The 18,442-nt window shown below is 41.0% G+C and overlaps 1 protein-coding gene across 1 annotated transcript in view; it reads right to left on the bottom strand.

Moving 5' to 3' along the window:
• Positions 1-18,442, bottom strand: part of LOC147712454 (receptor-type tyrosine-protein phosphatase V-like) — a 558,680-nt gene that overhangs the window by 490,061 nt on the left and 50,177 nt on the right. The window contains exon 3 of the mRNA XM_086923127.1: positions 15,757-16,023. Coding sequence (XP_086779253.1) covers positions 15,757-16,023 — 267 coding nt within the window. The remainder of the gene's footprint in view (positions 1-15,756; positions 16,024-18,442) is intronic.

The following is an 18,442-nucleotide window of genomic DNA, read 5'->3' as shown; positions in this document are numbered from 1 at the left end:
TTTCACCTGCGAAACTATTATTATTATTATTATTATAGGCTTTTATAGCGCGCTCTGTTACTAAAAAAATAGTATCCTGGCGCGAAAGGGGTGAGAGGCAGGGTAGAGGGGGACCCTATACAGTAATGTTAAAAAGGTAGGTCTTCAGTCCTTTCTTGAACAGAGTAATGGAAGGAGCTGTTCTTAGCTGCTGCGGAAGGGTGTTCCATGCTCTCGCCGCTCTGACTGAGATGGATTGGCCGCCAAGCCTGCTGTATTTGAATTTTGGAACATTCATTTGGTGCAGATTAGCTGATCTGAGGGGGCGGTTGGGAACATATAGGGAAAATCTTTTCCTCAGGTAGACAGGACCAGCTTGATGAACAGCTCGAAAGGCAAGGACCAGGATTTTAAATAGAATCCTGTGGGCAACCGGGAGCCAATGCAGGGCGCGGAGAGGTTGACAGACACTTGAACTTTTTGGAATATTAAACAAAAGCCGTACAGCGGCATTTTGTATAACTTGGAGGCGATGGATCAGATAAGCAGGAAGGTCGCAGAAGAGGCCATTTGCGTAATCCAATCTGGATAGTATAAGGGCACGGATGACGGTCTCTTTGGCCGCTCTCGGGAGAAGTGGAAAGAACCTGCGTAAAGTTTTAAGTGTAGAAAAGCAGATCCCGGTAAGTCTTTTTATATGATCCTCGAATTTGAGGTCATTGTTAAACCAGACTCCGAGATTTTTAGCAGGGCCTCCGATGGATTTGGGGCAAGGTAAGTCGGCTGGCCATAGAGAGTTGCCGAAGTTGTCTGGGAAGGAGCCATAAAGCAAAATTTCAGATTTGCTTTCATTGCATTTTAATTGGGCGAGGGCAAGCCAACGAAAGACAGATGACAAGCAAGTTTGGGCTCCAGATGTATCCAGGTTGTTTTTGGGCCAGGTAAACAGGAGTTGAGTGTCGTCAGCGTAAGCCATTATTTTTGCTCCCAATTGTTCAGCAAGGAAAATAAGCGGGGTTAGATAAATATTAAAAAGCAGGGGGCTAAGAGTGGAGCCCTGGGGTACACCCGTTACAAGTTTCTTGGGGGAAGAGGCGAAGGGCGGCATCCAGACTTGTTGGAATCTGTTGTCCAAAAAGGACGTTAGCCAGTCAAGAGCAGAGCCTGTGATGCCTATGGCCGCTAGTCTGGTAAGCAGAAGGGAGTGAGGGACAGTATCGAAGGCGGCAGAGAGGTCTAATAAAATCAGAGCCGCTCTGCCACCTTCGTCCAAGCACTCCCGAATGGCCTCAGAGATTTCCACCAACGCCGTCTCCGTACTATAGGCTGCTCTAAAGCCTGACTGTGCTGGATGTAGAGCCTGGGAATTTTCGACAAATTTGTCTAGCTGAGTGAAGGCGACCTTTTCACATACTTTTGCTAGGGCCGGCAGCAATGATATAGGCCGGAAGTTAGCAGGGGTGGCAGGGTCTAATCCATTTTTCTTTATAAGTGGGAGCAATTTAGCTTGCTTCCAGCAGGTCGGGACCGTGGCAGTGAGGAAAGAGCGATTGATAATATGCGTTACCTCATTGCCCACTGTGTCCGCGAGACGCGCAAGCACACTGGCAGGACACGGGTCAGAAGGGGATCCGGAATGTAGGGAGGTGAGGATGCTGACAATGTCCGTATTTTCTACTGGGGAGAACTGATGGAACCTTTCCATGGGGGTAGGTAACACAGGAGACGGGATGGCCAGTATGGATGGAAAGCGGTTACATACAGTAAGTAAATCATCCTGGATTTTGGTGATTTTGTCCACGAAGAAAACGGAGAGTTCTTCGCACCATTTCTCTGTGGAGGCAAGTATGGGTTGGGCAGCACAAGGTGAAGTAAAACTTTTCACTATAGCAAAGATTTCTTTGCTATTGTTGTTGGCATTAGTTATGCGCCCTTCGAAATATTGGCCTTTTGCGGCTCTGATCGCCGCATAATATTTCTTTTGCGCCGTCCTTAGGTTCTTTTTAGCCTCGGGGAGATAGGCTTGTCTCCATGTTCGTTCAAGTTTTTTGCAACCTGACTTAAGATCACGGAGGGTGGAGGTGAACCAAGGTTTGGAAGGAGTGGTACGCAATCGGCAAACCCGACCTGTTTTTGTTGATGCGGCCGAACCATCTTCTATCCAGGAGTTAAATGTACTACAGTTTTGCAAGCAAGAAGTAAAATACCGTGGTCACAGAATTGCAAAAAGGAATCAGACAAGTGACAGTTGAGAGAATTAAAATGATTTCAGCAATACAACCTCCAACTACACAGAGACAGGTCAGAATGTTTCTACGAATGGTAGGTTATTGTCGTCAATGGATTAGTGGATTTTCAGTAATTGCGAAACCACTACAGAGACTGACAAAAGCAGACATAAAAGACCAGATTACCCTGACAAAAACTGAATTAGAAGCCTTTGAACAGTTAAAAAGAAGCTTATGAGAAACTCCAGCATTAGGCATGCCTGACTTTGAGAAAGAATTTGAGCTGTATTGCAGTGAAAGGGAAGGTTGTGCATGATCAGTTCTTATTCAGAGACATGGAAGACTGAGAAAGCCAATTGCTTACTTCTCAGCTGTTCTTGATCCCGTCCCAAAAGCATTGCCAGGTTGCTTAAAAGCAGTGGCTGCAACAAGTGTGAGCCTTGAGCAAAGCGAAGGTATCATAATGGGGTTTCCTGTAAAAGTGTATGTACTTCATTCAGTTGAGACTCTTCTTACCAGAAGCAAAACACAACACTTGTCAAATAGCAGATTGACAAAATATGAAAAGGTCATTTTAGGATCAGATAATGTCTCAATTGCAAGATGTGTGAACCTAAATCCTTCCACATTGTTGCCTGATGGTGTTGTTACTGAAATCAATAATGAAATGGACATTGACCATGAATGTTTGGATGTTTTGGATTACTGCACAAAACCAAGAAAAGACATAAAGGATGTTCCCTTGTCGGAATCAGACTTTGTGTATTTTGTTGATGGCTCTTGTTTAAGAACAGATGAGGGCATTTTAAGAGCAGCATATTCAGTTTGCACAGTTGCAGGAGTAGTTGAGGGTTCCTCTCCTGATGGAATTGGTTCAGCTCAAGTGGCAGAATTAATTGGCTTAATTCGTGCATGTGAAAGAGCTGAAGGGAAAAAGATTTCCATAGTGACTGATAGTCAGTATGGATATGGTGTAGTCCATGACTATGGTAAGCTTTGGTCTCAAAGAGGTTATTTGACCTCTGCAGGAACACCAATCAGGAATGCAAAATTGATCAAAAGACTGATTGATGGCATTCAGTTACCAAAAGAGATTGCTGTTGTAAAATGCGCAGCACATAAAGGTGAGGATTATATTACTAAAGGTAATTGCTTTGCAGATGAGATTGCACGATATTGTGCGAAAAACAATTTTTCAATTAATCGTGAAAAAGACAATGATCATGTTTTGAACTCTCTCATGCGAATATCTATAGTGGAGACATGGCAAGGAGTAAAGGATTTACAAGATGAGGCAGATGATGAGGAGAAAAACACATGGCTAAAAGCAGATTGCAGACAGCGGGAAGAAGATGGAGTTTGGGTTTACAAAGATGACAGACCAGTTTTACCAAATTGCATGATTGCTGACATGGCACGAATGTACCATGGTCCAGGACATTTAGGAAGAGATTCCATGATCGGGTTGTTCAGAGAAACCTGGTTTAATCCAAAATTTAGGATAATTGCAGAGTCACTTTGCCAGCGTTGTTTGATCTGCCAACAAATCAATCCAAACAGAAAAACAGTTGTGAGCATGGGAACCATAGGACGGGAGGGTGGTCCTTTTACTAGATTGCAAATGGATTTCATTGACATGCCACCACACAATAAATTAAGGTAAGTCTTAGTGATTGTCTGTCTGTTTTCAAGATGGGTGGAAGCATTCCCAACACGTCACAATGACTCAGTTACTGTGGCAAAATTGCTTTTAAGGGAGATTATACCGAGGTATGGATTTCCAGTAACAATTGAAAGTGATCGCGGAACACATTTTGAAAACAGATTGTTACAATTGATTTGTGAAGCCCTGAACATTAAGCAAAAGCTACACTGTGCATACAGACCACAAGCGTCAGGAGTTGTTGAGCAAATAAATGGCACAATAAAAAAATAGGATAGCCAAAATGTGCCTGGCTACAGGAATAAAGTGGACAGATGCACTTCCACTTGTTCTAATGTCTTTGAGAAGTACTCCAGATAAAAAGACAGGTTTAAGCCCACATGATATCCTTATGGGCAGAGTGATGAGGCAAGCATTTGTACCAGTTGGAAAAGTTCTGACTATTAATGATAGTGCAATTATGGACCATTGCAAGAACTTGTCTGACGTGGTAACTTCTGTATTCCATCAGGTGGGAACTGATATAATTTCAAAAGAAAAGGAGCAAGCTCATGATCTGTTGCCCGGAGACTGGGTGAGAACAAAAGTTCATCGGAGAAGAAATTGTTTAGTACCCAGATGGCAAAAAGCAAGACAGGCGATATTAGTCACAACACATGCAATTAAATGTAAGGGTTTGAAAAGGTGGGTGCATGCGAGTCACACCATTCGTGTACCACCTCCTGAAAATCCTGATGAGGATAGTGACGATACAACAACTGATTCAGACTCTGAAGAAGAAGAACCTGAAAATCCAGATTTTTAAGATCGACAAGAGAGTCGACATCTGGAAAATTCTGATGAGAATCAGGTGTTGAAAGAAAAAGATCTAGAGATTGTGATTCTAGATTCAGAAAATGATGAAGATCTGCTAGAAAAAGAAGCAGAAAAAGAATCGGAGACAGAGAAGAATCAAAATCAGAAGAGTATTGAAAAGCAGAAAATAAGCTCTGAAAGCAGGAACAAGAAATCTGAAACTGGGAAGTTAGAAGTAATTCCAGAAGAAGAGGACGAATTACCGAGTACCAGCTACAAGGATGCTGTTCCTAACGGAGTGAAACTGCAGAGTAAATAAGTACCTGAAACAAGATTTCAAATCTCAAAATGATGAAACTGATGAAAGTGACGAAGAATCCCAAGTGAGAGAATTCAGAAAAAGAGCTTGGAAAACGGAGTCTAACGAAACTGAACCAAAGAAGAAACTCTTAAGGAAAGGAGATATTTGGCCAAAAGAAAATCTAAAATTCAAATTGGTGAATAAAACAAAAGAGCAGATTAATGAGATATCAAGTCAAAAGGGTGAATCAGTTAAAAAAGGTCAAGCAGGAAAGAAAATTGAAGTAATTAGCAGAAAAGGCAAAAGACCATTGAGACCAAATCAAAAATACAAGTCTCCTGAATGGGCGTATATTATTATCCCACCAGTTGTGGAGAAAAGTAGTAGTAGTCAGGAAGATTTGGAAGAAAACAGTGACATAGATTAGAAATATTTTCTTTAAGTTAAGGTTCTATTTTTGGCATAAGGCTGAAGAAATTGTGTTAGGTGACACAAGGTCGAAGAAATTGTGTTAACTGGAAAAACACTTCTGATGTAAGACGCAAGGTCGAAGAAAAGATGTTAGAGGGTTTCCAAAAAAAAAAAATAGAAAGGGGAGGTATATATGTACTTTTATTTTTAAATTTATGTTTAAGAAAAACTTTGTAAAAAAAAAAAGAAGTTTGTAAACAAAAAAAAAAAATGCCTACTTCTGACAATTCAAGGTGTGCTATCTTTAGAAGATGTTGTAAAATGTCTTCTATTTGTGTGATTCTAATAATCTTGGTTTGGCTAATTTTGGCAGTTATCTTTCCCTTTGGCATTGATATAGAGGAATATAAGATAAACATGACAAGCAAAGCTGAATCTAAACAAGCTAATCATGATGTTACAGGCAAAACTAATATAGTTATTAAGCATAAACCAGAGATCCACCAAGACAGATCAGTTGGTGATTTTTCTACTAATTCTTTTTCAAGGCTTCTGTCCGAGTACGTAAAAGTCATGGATGTAAAAGACTGCTACGTTTGTGTGAAGCTTCCTGCTTCAGTTTCAGAAGGGGTTAAATATAACATGTTACCCCTTACTTATGGCATAACATGCAGTGTGATAGCTAGTTTGCTTTATCAAACAGGTCGTCTGGAGTACTATTATTCAGACCATGATGAAATATTTGCTAAACTGAAGGTTGTAAATAGCTTAAACAAAGTTAAACCTGCTAAGCAGATGAGGGAATTCTTTCTGGTGACTAATGAACTCACATATGAGTATGCTTACAAAAATAATTTAACCTGCAAAATGAGAGCTGAAGAGAAATCTTTTCTCAATCTAGTTGAGGAGAGAAGGGCGATTTATAAAAGAAATGAGATACTGAAACAGACCAAATCAATGTTTTGGCAGCTTGAGGATGAGAAGCTTAATGGTGGATATACTAATTCTGCTATTCACATAGATGATCCTATTAGTGGTAAATTCTGTATTAGAAGAGAACACACTGTATGATAATTATTTTGTCGGTGCAAGTCAATGTGAGGATACTTATCGTATCTTAGGGGGTTGGGGATTTAAAGGCAGAAAAGACCCAATTTTTTCTGGAATTTATTTTATCTATGGTAACAAAGCCTATTTTAGCCTCCCAGACCATTGGTATGGGACATGCTATCTTGGATTGGTTTTTCCAAAGATTTGTCATGTGGACAGAAGTACAGAAGGTTCATTCAAAATTGGCGAACACCTGAATAGGTACAAGAGAGAGTTTTTCAGAAATTATGGGTGACATATTTGGTGCAATAATTCCTATGGTAGGAATAACCCTGAATTCGATCAAAATCAGACAGATTTCCACAATTGTAGATAGGTTGTCCACAGACACAGCAGGTGGTTTTCAATTAGTTAATACTGAATTTGTTGCCACGCAAAGCATGGTTATGCAGAATCGTCTTGCTTTAGACATTCTGCTAGCAAAAGAAGGAGGAGTCTGCGGAATTTTGCATGTTCAGCATTGCTGTACATATATCCCAGACAAGAGCCAGAATATAGAGATGCTTATTAAAAATATCACTGAATTTCACTCAGAAATAGAACCCATGGAAAGTGACAGTTTTTCAGAACGTATGGCAAAAGATTTGAGGCAATTGGGAATTGGTTTAGACAAATTGGCAGTTCAATCATTGGCAAAGTGCTTTATCATGTAATAATCATAGTTATTGTAACACTTTTGTTAAAAATTAGTTGCATGATTCACAAGAGGAAGAAGCATGTGAGGGAAAAGAAGAGGATCTATAAACTCAGGAAAGCTCAAGAGAAGGAAATAGAAATGGAAGAGTTTCGTAGAGCTCAATATGAGAGTTCCAGACAAACTGCTGAGACAGGAGTTTAGAAGTACTAAGACAGAAAGAGTTCAAAAATGATGTCGTCATAAATTAAAATTTGATAAAATTTTTGGTATTGTTTGGTGATTTTAAAATCACCAGATGAGGGAGTTGATTAAGCGAGTTTCAGTGATTTGATGCGTTTATACTCGCAGATTAAACTTCCATAATAAATTAATAATATTAATGGTTTTTGCATGATCTTTGTACTAATTCAACCTAGTTTAAAATTGCACACACGAACACGAGGGCAACATTATGTGCTTCTATGTTGCACATACAAGTTTGTGAAAATTAATTTATTAACCTTGTCTATTGTTTGTCAACATTAATTGCGGCTGTTTATTTAAATGGCATGTGCTTATTTTGCCTTTGTCTATGTCGTGTCATATGTGGCATAGGTTCGTGGAGAATCCTGGATGAAGAGGGTTTTTATAAAGCTGCATTCTCGTTTTTGCTTAAAGCTAGATAACATAAACTAATGGGTTAACATTAGCAAGGAGGGTGGGTAACAGAATATTCTTCATTACTCGAATTAATTAATGTCTTGTTTTTCCTTGCTTATTAGTGCTTCGAAAAAGAGGCCTGAGTCCTAGTGTTTTTGAAAGCGTGCCTGAAAAGCCTGTCATGAAGAGCCGAGCACAGCAAAAGGATGTGGTCAAGGTTGCCACAAGATAATGTCCGAAAAATAAATATATCAATGGAACTATGCAGGACATGCTCATTGGTGTTAGATTTCCAAGGACAGGTTCCGGCAGACATGCTGAGCTGAGGAAGCAGCAAAACTGTTGTTTAATAGTTTTTGCAACATTTACGGAAGTCCATGTCGCCTCAGGACTGAAGACAATGGTCTCACTGAAAGGCACAAGTTTGGATCGTGGAACGATGAGCTAATATGGCCTGACGGCTGTTAGCCAATGGCTGCGTTGTATGTCACTAATAAAGTATTCTTTTAGTTAGTTTTAGATAGTGAAAAGGTATAAAAATTGGCCCCTTGGGAGGAGCAGGCTGGCTCGTTCCTGAAACCTGCTGTGCGTGAGATGCTGTCGGACATTTGACTCACGTAAAAATTATAGAACTTATGCTTTTCCCTTAGGTTTCTAAAGAGTTAGTTAGGAAAACAGAATTTAGGGAATTAGGTTTTTTTCTCATTAATTGTTTTTCATGCTGATTTTCTTTGAAGTGACATTCTAATGTGCCTTTACTTAATTAATAAAAATGCTTGAAAATGCTAATAAAGATTACCTGCTTAATATGCTCTTATTTTCAAAATAAAATTTAATAAAATAGATTTTGAAATGACAAGCTGGTCTAGTTTTCTGAATCTTGTTACCATCAGTTAATTCATCGCCAAGGTGACTTAATTAAATGTTTCCATTATATTTTTATAAATATGTTAGTGATATACTGCAGTTGTACATAATGTGTAAATAGTTTCTAAATAGATCTGATTAATTAGGTCACTAGATTCAGTAGCCCAACATTTGTCTCGGTAAATTATGGGCCTATGATTAATGGTGAGTATTGTGGTATTGGGTAGTGTTGTTGAGACAGATTTTCCACGGGGCAGCTGGATCACAGTCTTCTGTGCTATAAAAGCAGGAGAGAGAGAAGTATGGATACCCTTTAAAGACAAAGTTCGTTTCGGATCCATAGATGTCTTAAACCATTTCATAATAAACACCTATATTCACAGCATTATTTAATTTGTAAAAATATGAGGGCCAGGGCTTTCGCTAGGAGGCCACTGCAGCTTACTCCACACATTGCCCATGCCATGCTGCCAATTATAGTAACTACACAAAGTCGTACTCCTAGAAGTGTGACCATTCGGACCATTTCAGGCCTCCAAATCAATAAGAATGGCTTTAGTGGCAGGTAATAGTAATTTTGTATGTATATTGAGTTAATAATTACCTGTTGTGATCATCTCTAAATAAGTCAGACCGCGCTACCTTGTGGCAGACTGTCACAAGCACCGGCATTGACAATTAAGTGCTGGTGCGGAGTGTGATACCCTGGGTGGGGCGGGGCACCGATCGTCTTGGCTGGAAGGGAAGCTAGGGTGGTCCCTAGTGGTCGGGGCTGAAACCAACTTCTAAAGGCTCCTGGCAGGGTAGGCTTAACTGCTAACATTAGAGCAGCAATAAGGGACGTCTACACAAGTGCTCTGTTCGTGCCGTCCTCGGAAGCTTGTCACCGGTCCAGGGAAGACATGGCTTGGCAGTTCGGGCTGGACTGTTCCCATGAGGCACAGGGTCAGACTGATTTGCATATAGCCATGTCTGAACTGGGGTGGCAGAGTGGGCTAAAGAACGGTGATGGATTAAACCCAGATCTTTTGACTGGGTGTGAGTGTTTGATTGATTCAGATGCTCCATCCATCACCATCCCTTTTTGTACCGCTGTTCGTGCCGTCAGCCACGTGCGCTGACGTCACCCTTTATTATATACTACCTAGTCCGCGCCCAGCCCAGGGAGCTGAATGTGTTACAGTGTATTGCAGTGGCCAGGTGGCTCACTACACGGAGCACTGGAAACCACATGTTCAAATTAAACACTGATTCACAGTTGAAATCATTAGCAAAACACTCACGTGCCAGACCATGGCCAAACCCACGTGCACACACCTGTCTGAAGTAAAAGATTGTTCTCTTCTCTCCCTCTACCCAAATGACTGCGTGTGGTTTTCCTGGCGAGGACCGACCATAAGAGACAAATGAACAGACACGGTGCTCCCTGGGGCGGAGTCCACAAGAGCTGTGGAAGAGGGAGTTGCATGAACCAATGGCGTGGGCAGTGGGACACAGGGCTACTAACTATTGCACATGATTTGAGCATAAGGACCTATGCGGCTTTCCCATAAGGGTCCCTCTCAGGTAGTACCCATCTGCTGACTGGTTAGATGGCACGGTTGGACAGAATGATGCAATGAAGGCTTGCAGATAAACTTGTGAAACTCAACCCCGGTTAAAACAGAATAACCTCTGATCTAAGTTGTTATTCTTGGCTTTCAGATTACCAGCACTGTGCTTTTAAGAATTTAAGAACAACCCTAAATCTATCTGGATCCACAATAAGACCTTTTCTTTTAGAAATCTCTGCAGATAATGAAGAAGCTGAATTCTATTTAAATAAATCCTTCCTCGGCCTCATTCAGTTTGCTCTGACAGTTCACATTGCTTTGGTCTCTGGTTTAATTGCAAAAAATTTCGAATTTAGTTGACCTTTCTGAAGAGCTAAACGAGCACCCAAGGGAGGATCCAGAAAAGTAATATACCTCCCTATACATTTAGATCCATACCACTAATGTCATTATGAGAGCGCAACCCACTCTAGCAGAGTTTCCTTCTCCTTTCCATCCATCCATTCATACATCCATCCATCCATCCATTCATCCATCCAATCATCCATCCATCTAGCCTTCCATGCACTAATTCTTTCACCATTACATGCACCCATTGTTTCGCCTTTCTTTCCATCCATCCATCCTTTCATCAGTTCTCCAATTTATCGATCCATCTAATGATCCTTCCATTCATTCTCCCCTCATCATTTACGGTGCACCTTTTTTTTTTTTTTAAACACCAGTATTATTTGTCACGGATGTATTAAGAAATGGAGCACCTTTTGCTGGAATGGAACCTGCACTGCTGAGGCAAGTAAAAAATGCTTTCAAATGTATGTTGTGTTCTACTTGCTTGATGGTAAGTGTGTGTGAGTGAGGGCATGTGTACATGTGAGAACATGTGTCTATTAATATGTGTGAGCAATGAGCATGTGTGGATGGGAAATTGAGTCTTTGAGATCCAGTGAAAATTGTTGAGAGAAAACGGGAGATTGAGTAACTATGAGTGAGTCACAATGAGTAAGAATGACAGTGAAATTGACCGCAAGCGAGTGAGATTATGAAAATGAATAACAATGAATATGAGGGAGTGTTAGAGAGAATGTGTGCGTGAGAATGAGTGACAGTGAGTAAGTGTAATTGTGAGTGAGAATGAGTGTGTCTGAATTTCTGAACAAGAATAATGGAGAATGTGGTTTTGTGCTTGTGTATCTGCTGTTGTCCCAGACATACTGAAGGTAATACTAGACATATAGAGGTACTCATGGTAAGATTCTGGCACTGGCACACTGGAGGCAATTCCTGGTTCGGCAGGCACCTGTGACAAAATACTGACCTTGGAATACAAGGGGCAATTTTTGGTGTAATGGACACCCATGGTAAAATACTGGTACTGGCATACAACAGGAAAATATTCACATATTGGGCACCCATAGATTAATTATAGCATTGGCAAACTTGAGAAAATTCTTGCCACCCATAGCTAAATGCTGGTACTCACCAATTTGTACCATTTTTGGTATTTTTGAGGATAACTGTGGCATATGAGAGAGTCACAGCAACTCCAAATTTCTGGCCTGGCATATTACAGAAACTGTCGACATAAGGGTCACCCACTGTATATGAATGCCAATAATAGAAAAAAGCGTGCACTGGTTTATTGTATGTAAAATGCAGGGCCATGCACAATTGGGGTAATTTTTGACAAATGCCAGCACCAAAAGTACATTTTGAAAATAATGGGGTCATCTCTTAGGAGCATTAGCTTTCATTGGTTTGGCACCTCATGAAAGGTCTTGAATGTTTCATGAGTGGCTTTTCAGAGCCTATGGCTTTGTCCAAAATCTATGTGAAGGTTTGGCTTCAGAATGCAGTATTTGCCCGCATTTCTTTCAAGATTTTCTCAGTGAACTACACACAAACCCCAATAGAAGAGGTCTTGCTCACTTGCTGTGCTTGCTACAGTTCAGGGCTGCTGTTACGCCCCACAGCTTTCAGAGATCATGTGAGCTCCCTAATATTGATGGGATTAGAAATAAACATTTGCCTGTGTTGTTTATTTATATTAATCATGCAGCTATTATGCAACCTCAGCAATGTCAAGTATTGTGATGTCGTCAGTGCTGGATTTGAGGGGATCCCAGTCCATCAGCTATTTCTGAGTCGGAGCTGGGATCCGTCCGACTCGGTGAAATGTGCTGAATTTATCCTTGTACAATGTTCCGACACCGGGACATAATTTAGCAGTGCCTGCACGTTGTCCACTTTTTGTTCCGCAATGTTGCAGGCGGCTTTCTTATTTTTACTTCCAGCTGAGTCTAAAACAAAGGCCTGATTTAAAGGCAATTAGCCCTTGTTTTGTTCAAGTTTGTCCTGCTGAGAGCTATCTGGAGCTTGACACTTCGAAATCAATCCAGTGGAAGTAAACAAAGGCTGGCCGCTTCTCACCTCACAACTAGTTTAGAGAAACTTTGACTTTGTTCAATCTTGCATATAAAAAAGTACCTTCTATATAAGAGAGTAACTGCACAAATAATGATTTAAATGTCACCTAATTTAATTTTATTTAATTCTTTTATAGCGATACTCATTTCAGTGTAGGGTGTCAGAGAGCTTTACAGCGCACACAAGTGACAATAGATTAGACAAGTGTGAAAACCAATACACAGGAAATGTTACAAAAGGCAATGAGGATTACAAGGTGTAGGAGTCACATATTTTCTATACTTCTAGATATTATATGTTAAGAGTGCCTGCTCAAGAGAAAGTCAGGATTTAAAATGTAACTCAGTGATGGGGTTATCTGTACTCGCTTCATTACTACCCTAACAAACCCTTCTTTACAAACTTAAAACAAATTGAGAAAAAAAACAATAAGGATCTAAAGCAATGACTTGCATTGTGCATTCAGCTCCTAGATGCTGGTTTGTAGCGCACGGTGCTATATTGGTACTGCTAGTTATGAACTGGAAATAACAAAAGCATCTCTGGGTCAAAACCAGCAACCCACTGACCCATATACATAAAATACAAATCTATGACCCACATGCTAAATAACGTGCTATGCAGCAGACCCATTAACCCCATATTCTACTTTATGATTCAAAACGGTGACTGGACAAATGACAGAACTCACCTGGAACTATATTAACCAACAGATGTACCTTACCGTTATTATAATCCTCTGAAATTTGATGGGTGCACAAAGATCTCTGTAGCAGCAATGCTTTAAATTCTACCTGCACTTGTTCAATTTGGAAAGGGTAGTACCTGCACTTCTCAGCACTACTCCAATGCCTTAAAGGGAGAGTATCAGCACTTTTCAGCAGCAAACTGGTACTCTGGGGCAAGGAGTACCGGCACTTATATATATGCATTTCAAACACTCTGCAGGTGTCTTAATCTTGTAAGATTATTAAAATGCAGACTCTTTGTGACCAATTAAGAAAGCTAGAACATATTTACTGTCACATTTATCCATGTTGCCAATTTCTTTGTGGCATTTTTTGTCATTTAATATAAGTTCCTGGAAAGGATTGGAGTCAAAGGTCATCTAAGCTCAAAGAATGTGTGCTGCCTCTTCTACAACAGCTGCCATTTTGGTGTCTGGACATCCATATGGCCCAATGGGACGAACGCCTTTCAATAAGCATGTGGAATGTTCTTTCTTCTTCACCAATCACGGGCTCTGCACAAGTTAGCTGTGACTTTGTGTGAGTCACATGACAATGTACAATGTTTAAAACAATAACCTCGTCAAAGTAATGGTGAGGCAGCATAGCTGTGCAACTCTTTATTCCTACCAGTATTAGTGTTTTTACAGGTCCATTCAACTGGTACTAGCAGGGAGTGGTCTGGCAACACACACTTCCATGCAATCATTTGCGAAGCAACCAGGGCTGAACTGGGAACCAAAAGCAACCGTGGTAAAAATGTTCAAATCAGCCCGCTCCCTTCTTCCGCTCATCCCTCTCCTTTTTCGTTAACTAGGGGAGCTGGAGAATGTGGCAGAGGAGTCAGCAACAGCCCACCAACTTCTAAAACCAACCTCTAATGCCTCCAGCCTGCTGGGGAATGCCTGAAGGAATAAACGTGCAGCCCTGCCTTGGTAGAAACAGAGGAGGCGCCAGCATGAGCAGTTACTCCAAACACATTCCAATCCACTGTAATGTCTTGCAGCCAGTCACTATATACTATTAATACTACAGGCCTGCCACGCCCAATCTTCAGGCAATAATGTTCTGCAAAAGCTCAATTTAAAACTGTGTGCACCACTCAAAGCTCTCCACTCCTCTTTACCCTCCTACCACTCTGATCAGCTGAAAATCTAAGGTGCCGGCCGAGCTTATAAAAACAAAAAACTAAATGACTCTTCCTTGAACTCCCCACTTTCAAGCAGGAGTGATGTATAAACCAATTTTTCTCCAAAAGCAACACAAACATTTGGAAATCCCTCCTGCTGAGCCTCAGCCTGACCACATGCCATGCGACCTTCAACAAAGACCCAAAGATCTTCTCTTGGAATGACATCTGGCCTACACTGCTCTTAACTCCTAAAGCTCCCTCCAATTGCAAACCAACTTCAACCTGCATTAACTATTCTCACAGGGCGCTGTACCACCTGTTTTTCATTGCTATGTTTTACATTGAATATGCGTGAAGCGCTCTACCTCACGGGAGAAGCTAACTTGTAGATCACTTTACCTTTAACGTACATGTATATTTTCTATTTGCTATTGACATGTTCTGCTTGGATTGTGAAGCACTCTGATGCCTCTGTGCCATGTCCCGTGCTATTTAAAAATCACAAAAACTAAATAAATAGGAATTCCAAATATATCTGAGTCTAAGCCTGCTAGAACTCAAAGTAATGCTAGACAAGCAAGAGACGATCCAGCATGCAGAGGAACAACCTACTCACCCCCATTCTTAACAGAGCCTATACTGGTTCCTTCTTGTGGACAGGCTTAAATGTCCCTCTTCTCCAAAGGCATCCTCTTCCCCTTACAGACCTTTCTCTCAGCCAACCGCAGTTTCATAAACAGACCCCTTTGCAGGCATGTGGGTGGAGCAGACCAAGATCTTAGTCCAATCACTAAACTCGTGAACTGCATTCCTCTTTCCTCCAAGTCTCATTGTTGATTTGTCACTTTCAAAAGCATGCCCTGGTCTATTCATCCCACCCTTGCACTGCTGCACCCAACTGAAGAGCAAAGATCCCTCTCTTGCAGGCACACTGTCACGCGAACATAAGATATCCTGTAGAACTTCTAAGAATCCCTCTTTTTAGACAGAACTGAGTACTCTAGCGAAAAGTTACATATTTAATATTTAAAGGCAAAGGTTGCACTGCTTTTTATCTTTCAATTTCAAGATTTAAAACTCTAGCATACAAAGACATAATAGGCTTATTCTAGGAAGACACCACCTCTATGTCGATCTCCTAAATGGCCATCTTTCCAAAACGTCAACCATCATTACATCTTTGAAAATGCATGTCTAGCAAGACCCAAGTTCTATACACCTCTGATGGTGTCTTCCATTCTTACGTCTCAGGACCATCGTGACATATCACAATGTGCAGTTCTTACTTGTCCATGCAGAGACCCTCTGAGCGGGTGATCCTGAACACTCCGACACCGCCTTGACTTGGACTTCATACTGCGTGCCTGGAACAAGACCTCGAAGTTCATAACTGATAGCTTCCTGCCCAACTGAGATATTCGTTTTCACCACATCTGTCGCGACTTCGTAAATCACGATGGAGTAGCTGAGCACATTTGGAGTCGGCTTCTCCCATTGCAGCAAGAGGCAGTCTGGGCTGTCGCCAGGACGGACCACCAGACTAAGCAGCTGTCCTGAAATTAAAATGGCTGTGTTCAACCACAAAACTCATTGAAGCGCGCAGCAGACTGCACATGTTTGGATTCACAAATATATTTCCATTTTATGGGAGATGGACACCCACTGCGTTTGTTGATAGTGGGGAATTTACATACACCGTCAACAAAAGCAAAATAAATGTTGGTAGTAAGGTGGTAGTACAGGAGTAAGCACGCCAACTGCTATCTAGAAGCAGAACTGTTGATTGATGTGCTACATTCTATATATACTCTTTAATAAATATACATATATATAAATACAACAGAAGATGTGGCCAGTAGCCGTTTTAAACCATTCCCTAATAAACAAAAACAAGAATATTTATAACAAAAACGCTTCTAGAATATACACTCAAGACAGAACTATTACAGCCTTGAAAAGTGGATTAAAAAAAACCACATTAATTTACCTTCTAGATTTTTCGTTTTTAAGGACAATTTGTTAAGGTAAAGCTTTTCCCTACCATTTCGCTGCACTTCAAAACGTAAGCCTTGGACATATAAAGCTTATTTTGTTTGAACAAAGGCATCTAATTAGAACAGTACCCAGTTGTTAAATGACATAAGTAAAGAATAATCAAGGTTTATTTCACTAGGTGCATAATATTTACTTATACCTGATGAGTGAATTTCCATCCGTGTAGTAAATCAAACAGTAGAATATGAGAAATTATTATATTTTAAAATGTGGAGGAAGCTGGAATAGGCAAAGTATTTACTTTTATGCATGAAACTTGGCTTTATGCCCAAAAATGTTAAAATATGGTCTCTTCATTTAGAGTGTGTGGTAAACACCAATCGAGTTCTGCCAAAATGGATTTGTTTCGTTTCTGTTATCCACGTACACTAAATGTGGCCTTAGTTGTACTAGGACCTGTTTCTCCTGTGTAGAGAGCAGGTGGTTAAGGGGCATATGAAGTGCCTACCGGTCTTGGGCCGAAGCCTGCTGCCATATGCGTTTGCCTGTACCTGCTTGCTGAGCAGTCGCAGAGCTGCGGTAAAGACTCAACACCTCCACTGCGGAGGTCAGTGGGGACTGGTGGGTAGAACTAAGAGTTGCTGTTGCTGCCTTTTCCAGTGGTAAGTCAACTCTCTTGAACTACTGCAGTGGTGATTACTGGTGGAGGTGGAGGTGGACCTGCCTAACTTCCTTCAGGACAGACAAGTGATCAACGTGCAGGAACCAGAAGAATTGCAAGGTGGGACTGTGGAATCCCTTTTACTTACTTTCAGGACTTTGGGCACGAAAATGTATTGGAAGACTCTACATGGATTGGATCGGCGGAGTCTGGTGCCACATTCATGACACTTGGAGGCACCCATTGTTAGCAGTTCCCACAGTCTATTGTGACTGTTTGAGGCAGAATGCTATCTACTGGCAGTTGAGAGGAACCACACACTGTTTGAAGGGACAACCTAAACCCATGCCCCCCAATTTCTTAATGCTTGTTACATTGTGCTTTGAGTTGGCAACACAGAAAAATGTCCTTTCCTCTTAGACTAGGGCAACTGAGCAAATACCTAGAATTAGGCCCTCAAGGCAACTGATATTCTCGCAAGCAATCAATAGCGGACACAAGGTCTGAGAAACTATTGGAGACCCTAGAAGCAACAGTGCTAAATGCTCCAGATTTGCGGTCAGAACTGTGGAATTTACAAAACAAGGTCACAGACCTAGAAGATAGAAGGAGGAGGAATAATGTTCATCCGTATGAAGTCCCTGAGAAAAAATATATAATCTGTTTCTTGCCCTCATCCTGTCACAGCTCCATACATTTGAGTTCAGACCACTGTTGGATTTCAGTGGGCACATTCGCTCCGTCCAAAATGGAATGACACAAAAGACTCTCCTAGACCAATCAGGATGTGTTTCTTTAACCACCAGCAGACATGCCTAATTATACAGACTGCTTAAAGACAAAGTTTGTCCTTTTATAAAGATCACAAAATCTCATTATCTGTAAACTTTCTTACGAAACCAGCCTAACCTAGAGGACATTTCTAGCTCTACATCCTTTATTAATGCAAATTGAACTCCGATATGGCTTGCTAGACCAAGCTATGATGCTAGTAATGATAAACAGCATAACTAGAGATTTATAGGACCAACAGGAACTTCAAGGTTGCTTGAAAGTTTCCTTGAAAACCTGGACGAATCCCCAATACATGTCTTTTTTGTGTTTATCACGACCTATGCCAGCAGTCAGCTATCGTTCAAGTGATTCTTAACATGGATGGTGGAAACGCCTATGAGGGATAGGAATGAATCTAGATCACTTCTCAAACTGTAACTGCTATTTGGAACATCGCACAAAGTCCAGAGAATGTTGGTAATTTGTACTTGGACCAACATTTACCCACGGTGCTCACTCCACAGCTGTGGATCAAAGCCCCC

The sequence above is a fragment of the Lissotriton vulgaris genome, chromosome 5 (assembly GCF_964263255.1).
Source record: "Lissotriton vulgaris chromosome 5, aLisVul1.2, whole genome shotgun sequence".
Lineage (NCBI taxonomy): Eukaryota > Metazoa > Chordata > Amphibia > Caudata > Salamandridae > Lissotriton > Lissotriton vulgaris.
The sequence above is the reverse complement of the archived record's forward strand: the minus strand, read 5'-3'. Positions and strand labels throughout refer to the sequence as shown.